Below are 15,736 nucleotides of genomic sequence, written 5' to 3'. Positions count from 1 at the left end.
AATCCGTGATGGCTTGCAGTGAAGTCTGAAAGGTGGAGATCAAATTAAGGATGCGTTCGAACGGAATGTTGACGTGAGTATTGAGGCTATTGAATTTGGCATCAATTTGGGTAATAGTCCTATCAGGCTGTTGGATGTGGCGCTCAAGGTCAGACTGGTATTTGAGACAGTCAGGGATGACATTCTCTGTGTTTGAGAATTAGGAATCGATTGTAGTGAGTAGCTGATCCATGAGAGCCTCAAGAGCATCTCGGCAGCGATCGATGCTTCGAAGATCTTGGGGGGGGGGGGGGGGGGGCGAATGGCCACTTTCAAACTAGCCACACGGAGCTCGAGGGTATGAAAGCGCTTCAATAAAAGGACGGAGGATGGGTCGAGTGGGAAACGAGTGATTGTGAAGATGACTGGAGAGAGTAACGAGGCTTGGGAATTGGACGCGTCGGAGATTGACGAGATGAAGAGCACACAAGCTGACGCTGGGAAGGTGCCTGTGTTACTGCTGCGTAGGAACCGGGAGGGCAATAGAACGCATGTTCTGCAAGAGGAGGATAGCCATAGTTTATAGCCGGCGCCTCAGCCGGCTGCGGAGGAGCCGACTGAGTGGCCTGGCGAAGTTTGGCACGCTGTTGGTAGGCATCCTTGGCAGACTCCTTATTTTTATGCTTATAGTGGTTGCAAGCAGAGGCGAAAGTAGCATGCTCATTTGTCTGGCAGTGCCGGCACTAGGACTTCGTGCACTCGTGGACAGAGGGCTGCGGGGGGATGAGTGAAGTGCACTTGGGGCAGTTAACAGCGGCACAGAGCACTGATTGTCACCGTGGGCAATCTCGAGACAGCGCGTACATGCAGGAACGCGGGGTTTGTGAGGGCGGCATCGAAATGCTGCTCGACGAAAGTAAACAATGCGGGAGATGACAGCACTAGCAAGTGCAATTAGTACTGTTTCGGTGGACCCCATCATGCGCGCGGTTATGATATCGGCTGTGTAAGTCCCTAGGTCCCTCGTCAGATCGGCGGTCAAAAGACCGCGTTCAACACCATGAATGACACCGAGACAGGAAAAAGAAGCTTTGACAAGGTAGGGACGGATTTTTACGAGCTTACCTTGAGGGGTTGATGTGGGTGATATGCAATACAAGGCTGGCGATGAGGTCAGAGTGCGTTTACAGAAAGACCAGGTTCAGCATTGGCTTGGTCTCGAAGGTGAGGATGTTACTGGAGCATTCAGAGAGGTTGGCAGCATTGATTATAGTTTTAAGCAGTTCGTAGGGTTGGGTGCGGGGGGAAAGGGTGCCAGGCTGGAGCTGGAGCCCGACCGATATTACGTCCAGGCGAGATATGATAGGTTTCGCAGCCTTGTGAGGGGCACCGACCATTTCCCAGCCGTCTTCCGGGAATAGAGTGAAGTCCATGGTCGGGTGGAGTGCAGCAGCCCTGATATCCAGCGGGTCAGAAGAGGCGCCTGCCGTCACTTCATAGAGAGGAGGCGAGTCTAAAGCAGACGACGCAGCGGGCGGGCCGTGAGGCGGTGACGGCAGAGAAACTTGAGACGCGGGCTCGGGGGTGCGCGTCTGCGATGTATAGACGAGGGTTGATCGGCGGTGATGCGGCGGATGCAGCAGCCGCCTGCGGCTGATGCAGTATGCGGTCAGGCATGCCGGCAGTATGCGCTCCTGTAGGCTTAGAGTGGCGTGGCGCCGCTTCAGTCCTCTTAGAAGTCCTGGCTATATGATCGAAGGCCTGACCTTGGTAAAAATGGTATCACCAGGTTCCTTGGAACGTTAGGCATCGCTTATTGCGAGTCTCGTAGCAGACGGAGTCTGTCGTTAAGTGGTAAGGGCTGAAAGAACGGAGCCCGTGAATAAGCCATGGCGTGTGGATAGCGCCACCAAGCGGAGTGGTCATCAGCCAAATAGTCGAATGCAAGTGGACCGCGTCTCTACCAGACGCTGCTCCGGCCCTTTGAAGTACGCGTATGATACGCGTAGCTATCGGATCCGGGCTGCAGCGTAGAGACCTGCTGTAGAGTGGCCGTTGACTCGACTCGTCGATTCGGGACGCACCAAGAAACGCCGACTCTACCGACGCCCAGATAGACCACTCCGCCGGATGCACCACCATTTCGAAGGACACGAACACATGAGTGCACTTTTTAAGGCGAAAGCCTTTAATGGCTTATGTTGTCGTGGACAAAATGTGCCCCGCTTTTGCGGCGGCTCTGATTGGCCGAGGTTGGATGACGTCATAAGGTCTCGACCATTTACAGAGCACCACCACAGTATGCGTGAATGCGTGCCTTATATGGCCATATGCCAATGATCAATTGCTAAATAATGTCAAAAAAATTAAATAATTATTTATGAATATTGAATAATTAGGTAAATAAACAAAACCAAATATTGCCTAATCAAATAAATAAGTAATCAATTACCTACTCAATGAAATATTAACTAGCATCATTCATCTCATGCAACTCAAAAAGTTCCACACAACATAGAGTAATATATTTGTGTTCATCATATGATTTATACGCTGCTTTTGCACACCACATCATATTACTGTTCGTCAACATCGAATGTAGATTCAAAAAAGCTGTTAACATAATTTTACCTCTATAGATCTGTATTGAATAAATTATAGTTAGTGTTCTTTTTTCATTGTTGTAGAATTCTCTTCCCCTCTCTACTGTACCCTGTACCCTGAGGATAAGAGAGAGAAAGGAAAAAAAGCTAAGAGAAGTAACGGTATAGAGGAAGCGAGTGGGGGGGGGGGGGGGGGGGGGTCAGTAGGCGCTAGCAGACCCAAGTTAGAGGACCTCTAATTTAAGGAAGGAATAAAGTAAGTAGCAAACTAAGGATCAAATGAGTGCGCGTCAAGAGGGCGAAAAGATGAACGGGCAAACTGTTGGGCGAATCAGAGATGCAAAGTCAAAGAACAAATAAAACGAATGACAGTTAAGGCTTTGTTATCAAAGCGCGGCCGCTTATTCGTGCAACAGGTTTAAATTCCGCGTGAAAGATTCTTCACCTTCTGCGCTTTTATTTAAGCATTCATGAAGCGCCAGATTCCCATAACTGCGCCTAATAATGTACCTAGACAAAAACAGCGCGACAAAAATATTTTTTTTTTTATAATCGGCCACAATGTAGGAGAAAATGGCACTCAAAAAGCGTGTATTCACAATAGAAAAGCATTTCCTCCCACTACGTCACAGCCCGCGCTCGCGAACAGCCATCTGGTACGGCTCAGGCGAATAGGGGACTTTATCTGGAACCGGCGCGGTCCGCTTTGTCCCCGTCTATATATCTTGCACCGTGGCCTTGATGCAGTCGTAAGCCTTTCGCCTAGGGTTAATATCGTTTAGATGTTCTAGTATAGCATAATGGGAGACATTGTCAAATGCTTTCTTTAGGTCGATAGCCAGGATGGCCTGCGTATTTACCATGTTAGATCTCCTAATGATGTCATGTGACACTAGAAGCACGGCATCTAGCGTAGAAAGTTTCTTTCTGAAAGCCACCGTGGTGTGTGGTAGAAGCGAGTATTCTTCGGCATAGTCTTGCAGTCTGGTAAGCACAACATGCTCCATTAGCTTACCTAAGCATGAGGTAAGCGAGATTGGCCTTAGGTTTTCGAGGTTTATCTTTTGAATAAAAATTATTTTGGCGTGCTTCCAGGATTGGGGTATACTACCACTCCCCCAGAACTCACTCAGGTGATCTGTGACTGTTGCGACCGACTTTAGATCTAGGTTCCGCAGCATCTTATTATTGATTTTATCTGGTCCAGGCGCAGATTTCATCTCGAGTTGAGACCGTGCGGCCCATAACTCTGCGTCGGTGAAAGGCTCGTCAAGAGTTAGGTTTTCGCGTCCCGTGTAGAGCGGGTACAAATCTCCATCTTTGCGAGGGTTTAGATATTTATCATTTAGCGCGATATCGATTGTTCCCCGCTTCCGAGATATGCATGGATGATCTGGTCTATAGCGTTTCTGTTGACTGTCTTTGACTGGGATGGGTCAAGGAGGCGGCGGGTTTCAATTTAAAAGGTTAATGTAAAAATATTTTTAAAACGCCATATTTTTTGCATACTGAGTGACCTGAGAAAATGCAAAAAAAGCAAAAAAATTCTTTTATCCCAGCATTCATGAGTCAACATGAGAGAACAACAAAAGTAAAATATTTTCAAATAATATCTCTCATTATATCTTGCCTCTCGAATCATTTAAATTCTCAAGATCATCTTTTGATTCTTCGCAGAAACTTCAATAGCCCTTATATGACCCAAACTTCCTCGTTCGCACAATAGCGACCATAACGAATTATTTTTCTTCCAAAACAATTGTAGATAGTCGCTTTTGGAGCCTGTGATGTTTCGCATGGAATGACCTAAATGAAGGTTTGCTTGGGGTTTTATTCTGTATACCTTGGCGTTTACTTCGATACTCTAACTCTACTTTTTGCTATGACATATATTTTTTATGAGGCACCTCTATTATCAGCTTTTGGACGCCGCCCACGAGCTGGTTCTCGGGCTGATTCTATCTCGCCTTCGGTGGTATTAGTAATGGCTGTTTTGCAGTGATGGATACGCTTTCATGCTTCGACTTTATGACTACGCAGGGGATGCTTTTGTTTGTATAAAATGAGGCCTTCTGTCAATAAAATTTCATATGATTGTTCAGCGCCGCCTGTCGTGTGGTCCGTGTGTCTTCTCTTTCGTCCTCGTTCTTTCGCGCTGCCACCTTCTACGAAGAATCAGCGACTAGCCCGCAGCAAGTTATTAATGCATTACTCCACGTTTTTGTTGCAATGGGTACAGGCAGAAATCTTGTAAAGCGTGCTTTGCTTTGAAAAAGAAAAAAAGCATCATGTTTCGAATTTGGTTATAATATGTAGGTAAACCTTAAGTTTCACGTGGCATGATAATTGTCGGTGCGTTTCTAAACCTCCGAGGTTGACTGAAGAGTCACATGATTTCAGACACTTATACTGCTTTCAGCTTTCAACCTCTTGATATCTTTATTATACCAATATCTCACGAACCGTTTGAAAGTAATCGGCTGGCGTTCTGCTCCAGCGTTGCAAGATACAAACACAACTTGATGAGTGGGGTTTGATTCCAATGCCGCTATTCGATGCTTCACCAATCTTAAGCCGGATTACGTACCGATCCCATAAATAATATCAAATTATGATCATTACTCTTGATGATGAACATGAAAGGGTGATCCACCACGAACGTGATATGTTCCTTGTCAGGGCGGCTACCTATGCGCCCGACTATTGCAGTGGCAGCAGCGGCCTCTGTGCCATTTTCGTCGACTTCAACTACCGCTTCGTGAATAATGTGTCCCACTACCGCACTCGTATTCTCAAATATTCCCGACAGGTCCGCGTGTCCTGGACTGAAAAGATCATGAACACCCAGAGCCTTAAGAGTTTCTACAAAGTACATTTTGCTCCCGACCTTGAACATGGGAAGGGACAGCGTCACATTCTTAGGTGTGTCGAGGCTTTCCAGGAGCGAGCGTAGGTTTGTTTCTGTCAGCCGTTGTTGCAAGAAGGACAAGCCATCAATTTCATTTGGCAGAAGGATAACCATGGAGTAATGTTTTCCACTGTAAGGCTTTTCCAGTGCCCAGCACTTCAGTTCGTCGGAACGGACAACTTTCAAAAGCGTCGTTTCGTGCATCATGTTAACCTTCACAGAATTCCCAGAGTTGAGACGGAAGTCCTCCGAATTCGTTCGGTTCGGATCGAACATCATTTCCCAGTTAGCCTTGAAATAAATGGCATTCAGCAAAATGAACAAAGTTTGGCCATTGACAATACCAGACCCTATAAGATTATTAATTTTATGCCCTGTATTGTTCGATACCCACTCGTTGGCATTTTGTCGGATATCCTCGGCGTAGTCCTTGAAGTTGACTGATTGAACGGGACATTTGAATAATTTATCCAGAAGTGCTACGTAGTCGTTCCGAATAGGAAAAGGACACGAACTGTACATTCTGTTCGCTATATTGAAGATGACGTGACTCGTTGAGAGGCCGCTGCTAACATTGGATAAGCGTTGTATAAGGACTTCTTTGTTCTCGATATGCATAGCTTTGCAGAGTTCAGTAGCGGTGTTGCCACGCGCTCCCGCGAGGACCATTGTGAGCGCGGTAATGAGGCTGAAGGGTGAATAGACGATGTTTTCGCCAGCAGAGTTCCTTACAATATGTGCATACATTTCCAGAGAAATATTGAACAGGTGGTATCCGAACATTGGTTCATCCATGATTGGACTGGGTCTGAAACGAAAAAAAAAATAATAATCATGTAATAAAAGTGCCAACGTTCGGAGTGAGGTTGGTATAGCGTAAGAGACATATAGAAGCAATATCTGTCATAGTAAGGACTCCCTTTCATGTCATTTAAGTTGCACTGCCTCATTACAACGAGGCCCACATCTGTCAAACTCTCATTTGAATAACGGGCATGGAAATGTCAAAGAATCGAACCTTATTCTGGTTGTTTCCAAGTGAAGGCTCCTATAAAGTGTGCATCACTTGTGTCAATCAGGAGCGCTAGATATATTGCCAACTTGTCCTCTGCCTCCCCAGTTAGTGCAACAGTGTAGAGAGTTCAATAAAATTTTTACGTCATAAAAATCCGATAGTTCAGCCTTTCCTGCGTTTGATGTCGCTTGCCAGGTAGTAAGCAATGCACCTACAGCTGAGATATTTAGATTGCAGCTTGTAAAGCTTTTTTTTCCTTTGCTCTTGTTCAAACCCGGTTTTCGCCAGCGACGCACTGGCTAAATATGACACGAACCATGGTACAGATGCGGACATCGTTATTGCTTACAGCCGGCGACCGACGTGGTCTAGTAACAACGGAAATTGAAAGGTACAACCCTCACTTCCTGTGCACCTGTCATGAATCCCGTTCTCTAGTGTGACAACGAAATTGTCACTGGCATCCGGCCCGACAACCTGCACTTCAGCGAGCCCAGCGTCAGAGAGCGCGTGACGCTTTTGAGCTCGGAGGAGGCTGTGCTATAGTGCCGCGCAACAATGTCTGTGCGCTGAAGAGCGCCCATGTGTCTTTCAATGAGAATTCTCTGAGTTAGAAAGATAAACTATAGGTACTACACAATGCGTCGCTGAGCCACCGCCACCACTGATGAATAAAGACTGCTGGTTAAGGACATTTTTAGAGTAGCAAGGCATAAACAGTGCGCACATAACTCCTGTTTTGTGTATTTTTTCCTGTATCTTTCTCAATCGGGATTATCAACCAAGCGCTGGTTCATTCAGCGTTTTCTAGAATATTTACAAATCCAGGAGACCTGATCGGAAAGGAATTAGCTAAGGTAAGCAGCGAGCTAGATATTGATGCGACAGGTGTATCCGAGTGTAGAGAGAATTGCGCGTGTTCTGGATGATAACAGAACAGCGAAAATTGAAAGATGGGGATATTCTTAGACGTCTCTACGAACTGAAATTTTTTTTATGTGGTGGTGTCGGTGAAAACATATAATAATCAGCAAAAGGATGCAGCTTCTCGCAGAGTCTCCGCGTAGCTAGGATCGCAATATCAACGTTTGATAGAAGATATGAAACTCCAAACTGTAATTATGCAACGCAAATAAAACAAAATTCCTATTTTACGTGGATTATTTATGTTCTAAAGCATTCTTGAAAGAAAACAAAGTTCCTGTGCGGGTGTTCACTCGTGTTTACGTGTGTGTCTGTGTGTGCGTGTGTGTCTGTGTGCATGTGTGTGTGTGTGTGTGTGTGTGTGTGTGTGTGTGTGTGTGTGTGTGTGTGTGTGTGTGTGTGTGTGTGTGTGTGTGTGTGTGTGTGTGTGTGTGTGTGTGTGTGTGTGTGTGTGTGTGTGTGTGTGTGTGTGTGTGTGTGTGTGTGTGTGTGTGTGTGTGTGTGTGTGTGTGTGTGTGTGTGTGTGTGTGTGTGTGTGTGTGTGTGTGTGTGTGTGTGTGTGTGTGTGTGTGTGTGTGTGTGTGTGTGTGTGTGTGTGTGTGTGTGTGTGTGTGTGTGTGTGTGTGTGTGTGTGTGTGTGTGTGTGTGTGTGTGTGTGTGTGTGTGTGTGTGTGTGTGTGTGTGTGTGTGTGTGTGTGTGTGTGTGTGTGTGTGTGTGTGTGTGTGTGTGTGTGTGTGTGTGTGTGTGTGTGTGTGTGTGTGTGTGTGTGTGTGTGTGTGTGTGTGTGTGTGTGTGTGTGTCTGTTTTACGCGCGAGCGCATACGGCTCTGTCGGCCGCAGATTCGGCCGACAGAGCCGAATCTGCGGCCGTAGATTCGGCCGTAGATTCGGCCGTAGATTCGGGTTCTTTCAGAGTTTGCCGGAAGCTGGGAGTTTTCGGAACGTGGTGGAAAAATTATTGCCGCTCATGTAATTGCGAGCATATGTGACCATGAAATCGTTAGTTCGTATAGTGTGTACTCCGGCAGTGGGGTACAGTCTTCTACCATGACGTATAACTCACAAAGCAGTCGCTTTGCTCAGTGCGCTTCATACCTCTCATTTCGTCAGTCTCCCGTGCTCATCTTAAGCAGCTGTGACGGCAAAGGCATTGAAATACAGAACTATGCACAAGCGCATCCGACAACGAAGAGAAGGTGAGCTGACAACAATAGAAGAGAAGCAGCAAATTCTATTCCTTCTCAAGCATGTATGCAACGGTCTACTAAAAAAACAAACGCCATGTGCTGAGGCTGCAGATACAGACCTGATTTTAAATTTCTGAACGCATTTCGAGCTGCTGCAGGTAGGCAGTCTGGTCAAGGCGGAGCATAGCAGCTGGTCTAGCTAGAACGTCGGCATATGTGTAAGGGTCGCGAAATGTGTGTGATGAGCGGCTAGAGGAAATGCATCAGCACCTTGTTGTTCAGTAATCTGGTGCAGATCGACAGCCAAGTATGGTGAAGGCGCTCGATGGCTGGAAAGAACAGAGAGCTGCAGAGCAACTTCTCGTTATCTGCGATAGGAGCGAAGACAGGTCGCCTGCATCAGTCAGTCTAACAAGTGACTCGACGTTGATTTTGCTTTCGCGAGTCAGAACTCTCAGCTTGTATAGTTCGTCGAACCTAATATAGAATAACTTACGCTGACAAATTGGTGAATAAACTTCGAACTACTTCTACGATGGGTAGAAGGTCTTGCACTCAAAACATGTCAAATGCGTCCTTATCGAAGCTCTTTGGAATGCGCTTGACTCTATCGGGCTGTCAAGCTGTGCGTTTACTTTCTTGCGAATATCGGTGACATTCTCGATGTGATTTCTAAAGTTCTCGCCGCCCTACTTAGACTGCACACGCAAGCGGTGTTGGGAACGTAGTTGTCTGATAGCCGTACAGCCGCTAAGATTTCAGGTAAGTTGCTTTTGAACGGGAACCATGGCGTAATGTTCGCCTTATGGTCCCGATAAGACTCTTTTTGCCACGCCGGTGAAACTGAAAATCACGTTGATCAGATTGGTCGCCGCGTCCCATTTGTTGCAAGCACTCAACGGCTCGCCACATCTGAGCGTATCCTCACTACCATTGTCATCGGGGCATATAAAGATGGCATAGGTCTTGCTGCCGGAAAGAGCCGGCCCAAATGGCGGCTTATCCCGCTTGTATGCTTTATTTGGTGATGGCGATGTCTTCACGCATCGCAGGAAGTAGTGGCGTTGGAGACATACTAGACGGTAAAAGGCACAGGAGTTGTGTTTGAACCAGCCTGTAAGTGACCGGTCTGTACAAGCACTAGGTGGAGGTGCCTTGATATGGAACCAAGGTGGCGGTGGCCGCCGTCCGGACGCGCCCGACTACGGCCTCTTAGGCCTGTAAGTCGTGGCAGCCGAGCGTGATCACCTCCCACTCCTCCCGGGTTGGGTTAGGAGTTAGTTTGGTTCGGTGATTTCGTTTAACGTCCCAAAGGGACTCAGGCTACGAAAGGCGCAGTAGTGTATGGCTCCGGAAATATCGGGGGTTCAGGAAATAGCCTGATTGGAGGGGCAGGCCTACACCATGTGAGAGGTGTCCGAAGACACAGTTCTACCCGTTCTTTGGCGCCAGCTACTATTGGTAATGTGCGCGTACGGACTCCAGTGTCAGATCAAAGGACCCAACACTCCACCTAATGTAAGCTGGGGAAATATTTCGGTAAGCATAGTGACGGCAGCAGAGCCTACAGCGATCTTAGATCTACGAGCCCATCCAGGAGCGTGCGATAGGCCATGGTAAGGTGGCTTTCATGTATGCTTGTGCCGGCATGAGAGGGGAATTGTGCTTTATAAGGACATAGCTGCCGTTCATTCACAGCAAAACTTCTCACATGCAGGGCTCAAGGTCACGTCGTTCCAGGTTAGTGATTCTGAAATCCTGCGCCTAACCGCGTCACTCGCTCGCTCGACAGGTGTGCCTAAAGGCCCCACTCCATGAACACATTCAAGTCGCACATGGGCGCCTGATCGTCAAGCACCATCTCCCGCTGGGTGTCTAAAGGAGACATGCACATCTATGAGCATCATTCTGCTTCGCTCGCCCTCTAACCTATAGACGGAAAACTAGGGGATAGTAGAAAATACTTTTAGCAGTGAACAGAAAAGCAGGGGGAAAGGCGCAAGGTCCTACTTTTTCATTTGGGACCTCTGCTTGAGACGCGCATGCGGGATCCAATACCTGTCATGTACAGATGTGTGCGCCGCTCCCCTGCCTGGGCTCACGTCGCGTCTGGCGCACGACTAGACCTGCTCCAGCGTATAGGCGTTGGCGGGCAAGCGCGTTTCGTGTTCGCCTAAGAAGTGGGCATGCAGAGAGGCCTTAACCACGTTACTCTCAGCTAACTCACCGCCGCGCGTTCCCTTCTCATTGCGTTTGCACCGATACAGCGACGTGCCTCGCCGTTCGCCAGATATAAGCACGAAAGTAGCTCGGAGCTTCGCAGAGCTATGGAAGTACCGGTGCAGGTATTAGATGTTGGGCTGTGAATCGAAGGCTTGAGGCCGAATCTGACTGCCCTACCGATTGGGAGGCGCCGTTTATATTTGGCATAATTAAAATTGCGGAATAATAACGTGGTGTTACCTTCACCTAATTAAGCGTGGTTGTCCAGAACCAAAGAGTAAACCTGGCACTTTGCCATCGTTTCTCCAAAAAAAATTAAACAAAAATAAGAAAAACGAGCAGAAGGAAAAGACGACTTTACATGGGCTATCGTGTGTATTCTCGAGGCAAAGATTGAGCGTCCCCACACATCAAACCATCAAACCATGTGAAACATTGCTAAACCATGCTTAGCGCAGCTTTCGCTCCTATGACTATTTCCAAGCTATGCTTAAACCCGCACAGTTGTTTTGTAGTTTAAAAACAAATGGAGGTACTCTCGAGGGCTCGCGGCGAAAAAATGTCTCTAAAGGACGCCTGTTGAAGGAATCAAGTGAAAGCACCTCATGCGAGGTGTCTACAACATAGATTACTAGAAATAAAAGAATGTTAGGGGGCACGTTTAATCACTAAGCAGTGATGAGGCGATCACCTCTATCGTGTGGTGATCCGAAGCCGTCCATTACGGCACTTCTTGCTCATTGGTTTCACTTCCACATTTGCGATGACGTGGCAGCGTAAGCTACCAGCCATGAACGGGCCTGCGTGGCCTAGGGATAACGTGAATTCAAGGATTTTGGCAGGCTGATTGTGGTATCACCCTCCCATGTGTAAAGAGAGACTCGAGTTGGCAGCTCCTGCCAAACGAGGTGCCAGGAAGCCATACGTCGAGTTAGTGCTCGGCCATGTAGCTGCCAGCTACGCCGGTGAACATTAATACATTCAATAAAATGCTGGTCGTGTTCGACAAGGGGTGCGCGAAGTACCGTCACGACAAGACACTTTCCTAGAGCGGCCCCGAGAGAGGCCCGGAAGGTTGAATGTTTCCAGAGCGCACTGTCGAGGGCGCTTTACGCTTTACGCTGCGTATATCCAGGCACAGCAGAGCTATGTGTGAGAATCGTGTGAGAAAACGACGACATCGTCGAAATAACATAGGAAAGCGTTCACTTGACGCCGCATAGTCCATCCTTCGCTCCGATGTAACAGGGTTCACATAAAAGCCGACCGGCATCACGGTAAACTCATACGGTCCATCCAGGGTGAAAAAGGCTACTTTCAAAGCCATGTTGACTTTGTAATAGCCGGAACACAGGTTCAGGAACAAAAGGAACTCGGCTTCTTGTAAACAATAGATGGCGTCATCAATGGGGGGTAGTGGATATGCGTCCTTACGGGTGATTTTGTTAAGACGGCGGTAGTCAATGAAAAACCTGATGAAGCCATGCGCCTTTTTCAAAAATGGCATGGGAATTGCCACGGACTAGAAGAAGGCTGAATTCCACCGCGTTGCAGTATGTCGTTGTCCTACTCAGTAATGACACGTTGCTCTGAAGTCGACACTCGTTGGGCGCCAGCGAAAAAGCGCATGATTTCAGGTATCGATTTGGTGAGACATAGCGGCCGCACGGCCCAAAAAAGCCATCTAAACGTCAAAGGAACAACGGAACTTGTTGAGGAGAGCGAGCAGTCGCTAGTGGTGAGTCGGCTCGAGGTTACTGTCCACAGAAGACTGAAAAATGTCCGAACACGTTAGATCGAATGGAGCGGTAATCGGCGTGAGGGAGACTACGAGAGTACTCTGTGGGGAGTAGGCATCAGCGTCAAATGGCGAGAATGAGTTACAAATTCAACATAGCCATGGCATTCGCCACGACGTGATGGGACCGAAGCGAATGAGGCTATGAAAACAACCTCGGCGGCACCGATGTAAATGTCGACGAGAACACAGCGAACAAGAAGGTGGCGGTGAAAAACGAGCACGGAAGAAGGTTCTGGGAGAGTGTCGTGTCGAAAGAAGAGGTCGTACACACAGCAACAATCACAGCATAGTAGGCGCGAATGTTGGTGTCGGCCGCGACAAGTTCGGCGGCATTGAAGCCAGCGCGACGTCAAGAACCGCATCACCGGGCGCAGAAAATGCTACATGAACACGGGCGCAGTCAATAATAGCTGGGTGGCGGGTAAGAGAAACCCAGCCAATAATGAGGTCATGTGCGCATGCGCCACGCACTAAAATTCAACAACACCTGTGACATCGGCGATACCGATGAGCACTGTTCAAGCAGCAGACGGACAAACGGGATCGACGAAGAGAGTCCAGAACGCGGGGTGGTGACGTTATGAAACAACTGGCAGAACATTTCCCCAATGATGCAGAGGGTAACACAGGTATCTCCAAGAGCAAGTGGATGAACACCGTGAGCAAAACGTCGAGAACGTTCAGCAGAAAGAGGCGGGAAGTTGTGGAAGAAATTGCACATTTCGTGCCATAGGAACTGGGGCTGCTAGCTTTCACAGTTGTTGATCACGCTGCGACGCTGTATTGGCGACGACGGTGGACGGCGAATGGCATCACGGAATGCGCTGGTGGCCTGATGAGTTGTGGAGGGGCTCTAGTGATGTCACTGAAGGTGGGCACAAGGTGTCGTACCGATAACAGTAGTCAGGTGTAGTGCGTTCAGGGACAGGGTGCAGAGCACGGCGACACAGGCGGCCTACGTGGCCAAGAATGCGCAGGCATAGGTGATATGCCCATTGCCATTAATTGCGCCAAGGATTGTAGGAAGGTGACGTTGACCGGAGTCGTGGAGCGGCAGACGGTGGCGCCACAGTCGACACGTATGCAAGTGGCTGCTGCGGCGATTGTTTGGCGGTAACTTCGGCATGCACGTAGGCATCTGCGCCAGCACAGAGAGTGGCGGCCCCACAACAATGGGGCCGTAGCTTAAAGGTGCAGTGACAGGTGTGGGTTGCAGTGGAACAGGGTCGACATCAAGTGCCACCGGCGCCGGCTGCCCAAAACTAGGAAGTGCACCTGCAATCTCCTGCTTGATGCTGTCGGGTCCTAGGGGTAAGCAATTCAGCTGTACACGACGGGCGTATGCCGCAGAGGAAGCCAAGGTGCCGGGCGACCTCGTCCCGGACGACATTTTTGATTTCAGCCAAAAGGTAACCGCGCACAGCCAGTCCAGCAATGGACGCGGCAGTTGCGGGAGAGTGACGGGTGAATAGGCACTCCTTGCACAACCCGTCGACACTGAAACAGGTTGTAGTGTGGTGGGCCTACTTGCCAACAGCAAGCGTAGTACATCATCAATTCCTTTTTCATGTAGTTTATCTTTTCAGCCTCATCTATTGATGGGTCGACGCGCTTGCACGAATTAACGACATCTTCAAGATAGCTAATGAAGGTTTTGCTTTCCTACTGAGCTCGCACGCTCAAGGATTGCTCAGCGCGTATTTTACGCTTTTTGGGGTGATCAAAAACGTCTGCGAACGTTGTCGTGAAGGTAGCAGAATGTCGGTTAGAAGATGACCTTGTTGATCGTCATGAAGCCATCTGAATTGTTATGATTACTCACCCGCTCGTACCAGGCCAAGCAGTCTTCAACGTCTTGGTCGCTGAACATGGCGGGGTCTCGCTGTCGAGAGCATCTGACCATAATATGGAGCTCAACGGGGCTGATACAGGCTAATGGCCTACCTAGTTGGTTGCAATGAGTATCGTATGGCAGGGGAACTCTACGGTGATCGCGTACGGGTCGCACCGCGCACCTTCACCAAATGAAGAGATGTTTATTAGGATGTCCAAAGGACTGGAGACGGCGACCGATGGCACTAAGCGATCGTGTTGCAAAGCACAACGTCGGGTCCGACGATGACAGCTGAAGATTCAAATGCGCGTGATAGTTGATTGGCGAATAATCCAGAAGCCTTCACCGTGTGTCGGTGTAGTAGCATTTTCTTTACACTGAGAACATACAGACGCTAATTATGGGAGTAGGGAACACGCGAGTAGATATCCGCTCGGGATTGATGAAATTTCAGCGAGGACCCGGCAGACGAGCTGCTGAACGACGCGAATAGCACTATGGCATCATTCCATGAAGGGGAAGGCATGAAATAGATGTATCATACTTTTTACAACACAAGAAGCGTGGGTAGAATGGGCAGTGTTGCTCACCGTATTTCTTTATAATAAAAAAAGAACGAAATATTCCGATTCAGAGCGCTCTCCTTCTGTTCACACTTTTTCTAGAAAGCCTCAGTTATAGAATCTACTTCTAGATAACAAAGCCGTCATATTGAACCACTCATGTATCCTATCCACAAACTCAAAAATACCAAGGCAGGAAACATAGCATCAGGCAAGCAGATAGACTTGCTTCAACCAAACCACATACCGTGAGGGTTCAAGCTTAATGTCTGATGAGGGGTGATTAATAAGAAGGATATTACAGCAAACACACGACTAAAAATGGCATCTGAGTAAGTTTAGGCTGGATGGGCTTTATATAGTTTCTTGGCTTGTGAGCCTGCTGCAATTTCGCTCTCAATAACTGACAATCTGTGAGGCAGTTCCAAGAGCTGAATATAAAAATACGGCATGAAAAGACACGCCGTGAGCCAAAAAAGAATAGGGTGAAGTGCACAAAGCGCAGCTGTTGTGTAGCCATTATCCAATTTGTGCGCAAGGAAATGGCGGCAAAGTTCTTCCCGATTCGATCTCATCAGAATGCAACAGCCTTTCTCGACAAATCAGGCAGCGGGGAAAAGAACACACGAGAGTTTACGGCGCTAGAATATTTTAGAGCGTATTTTCGAAATCTCACTGCTCTCAGGCAAGGGCTCCAA

The 15,736-nt window shown here is 48.1% G+C and overlaps 1 protein-coding gene across 1 annotated transcript; it reads right to left on the bottom strand.

Annotated features, from left to right (window-relative positions):
* Positions 1-1,163: 1,163 nt before the first annotated feature.
* Positions 1,164-14,511, bottom strand: LOC146175788 (iris-like). Its single transcript, XM_084581204.1, has 4 exons — positions 14,464-14,511; positions 13,533-13,596; positions 5,170-5,930; positions 1,164-1,571 (listed from the first exon to the last, which is right to left on the bottom strand). Exons 1-4 carry the CDS (start codon positions 14,509-14,511, stop codon positions 1,164-1,166), a joined length of 1,281 nt encoding a protein of 426 aa, XP_084437330.1.
* Between the last annotated feature and the right edge of the window lie 1,225 nt (positions 14,512-15,736).

Source organism: Amblyomma maculatum, chromosome 10, assembly GCF_055883805.1.
Source record: "Amblyomma maculatum isolate TAMU_Amacu chromosome 10, ASM5588380v1, whole genome shotgun sequence".
Lineage (NCBI taxonomy): Eukaryota > Metazoa > Arthropoda > Arachnida > Ixodida > Ixodidae > Amblyomma > Amblyomma maculatum.
This window is presented reverse-complemented; position numbering and strand designations above follow the sequence as displayed.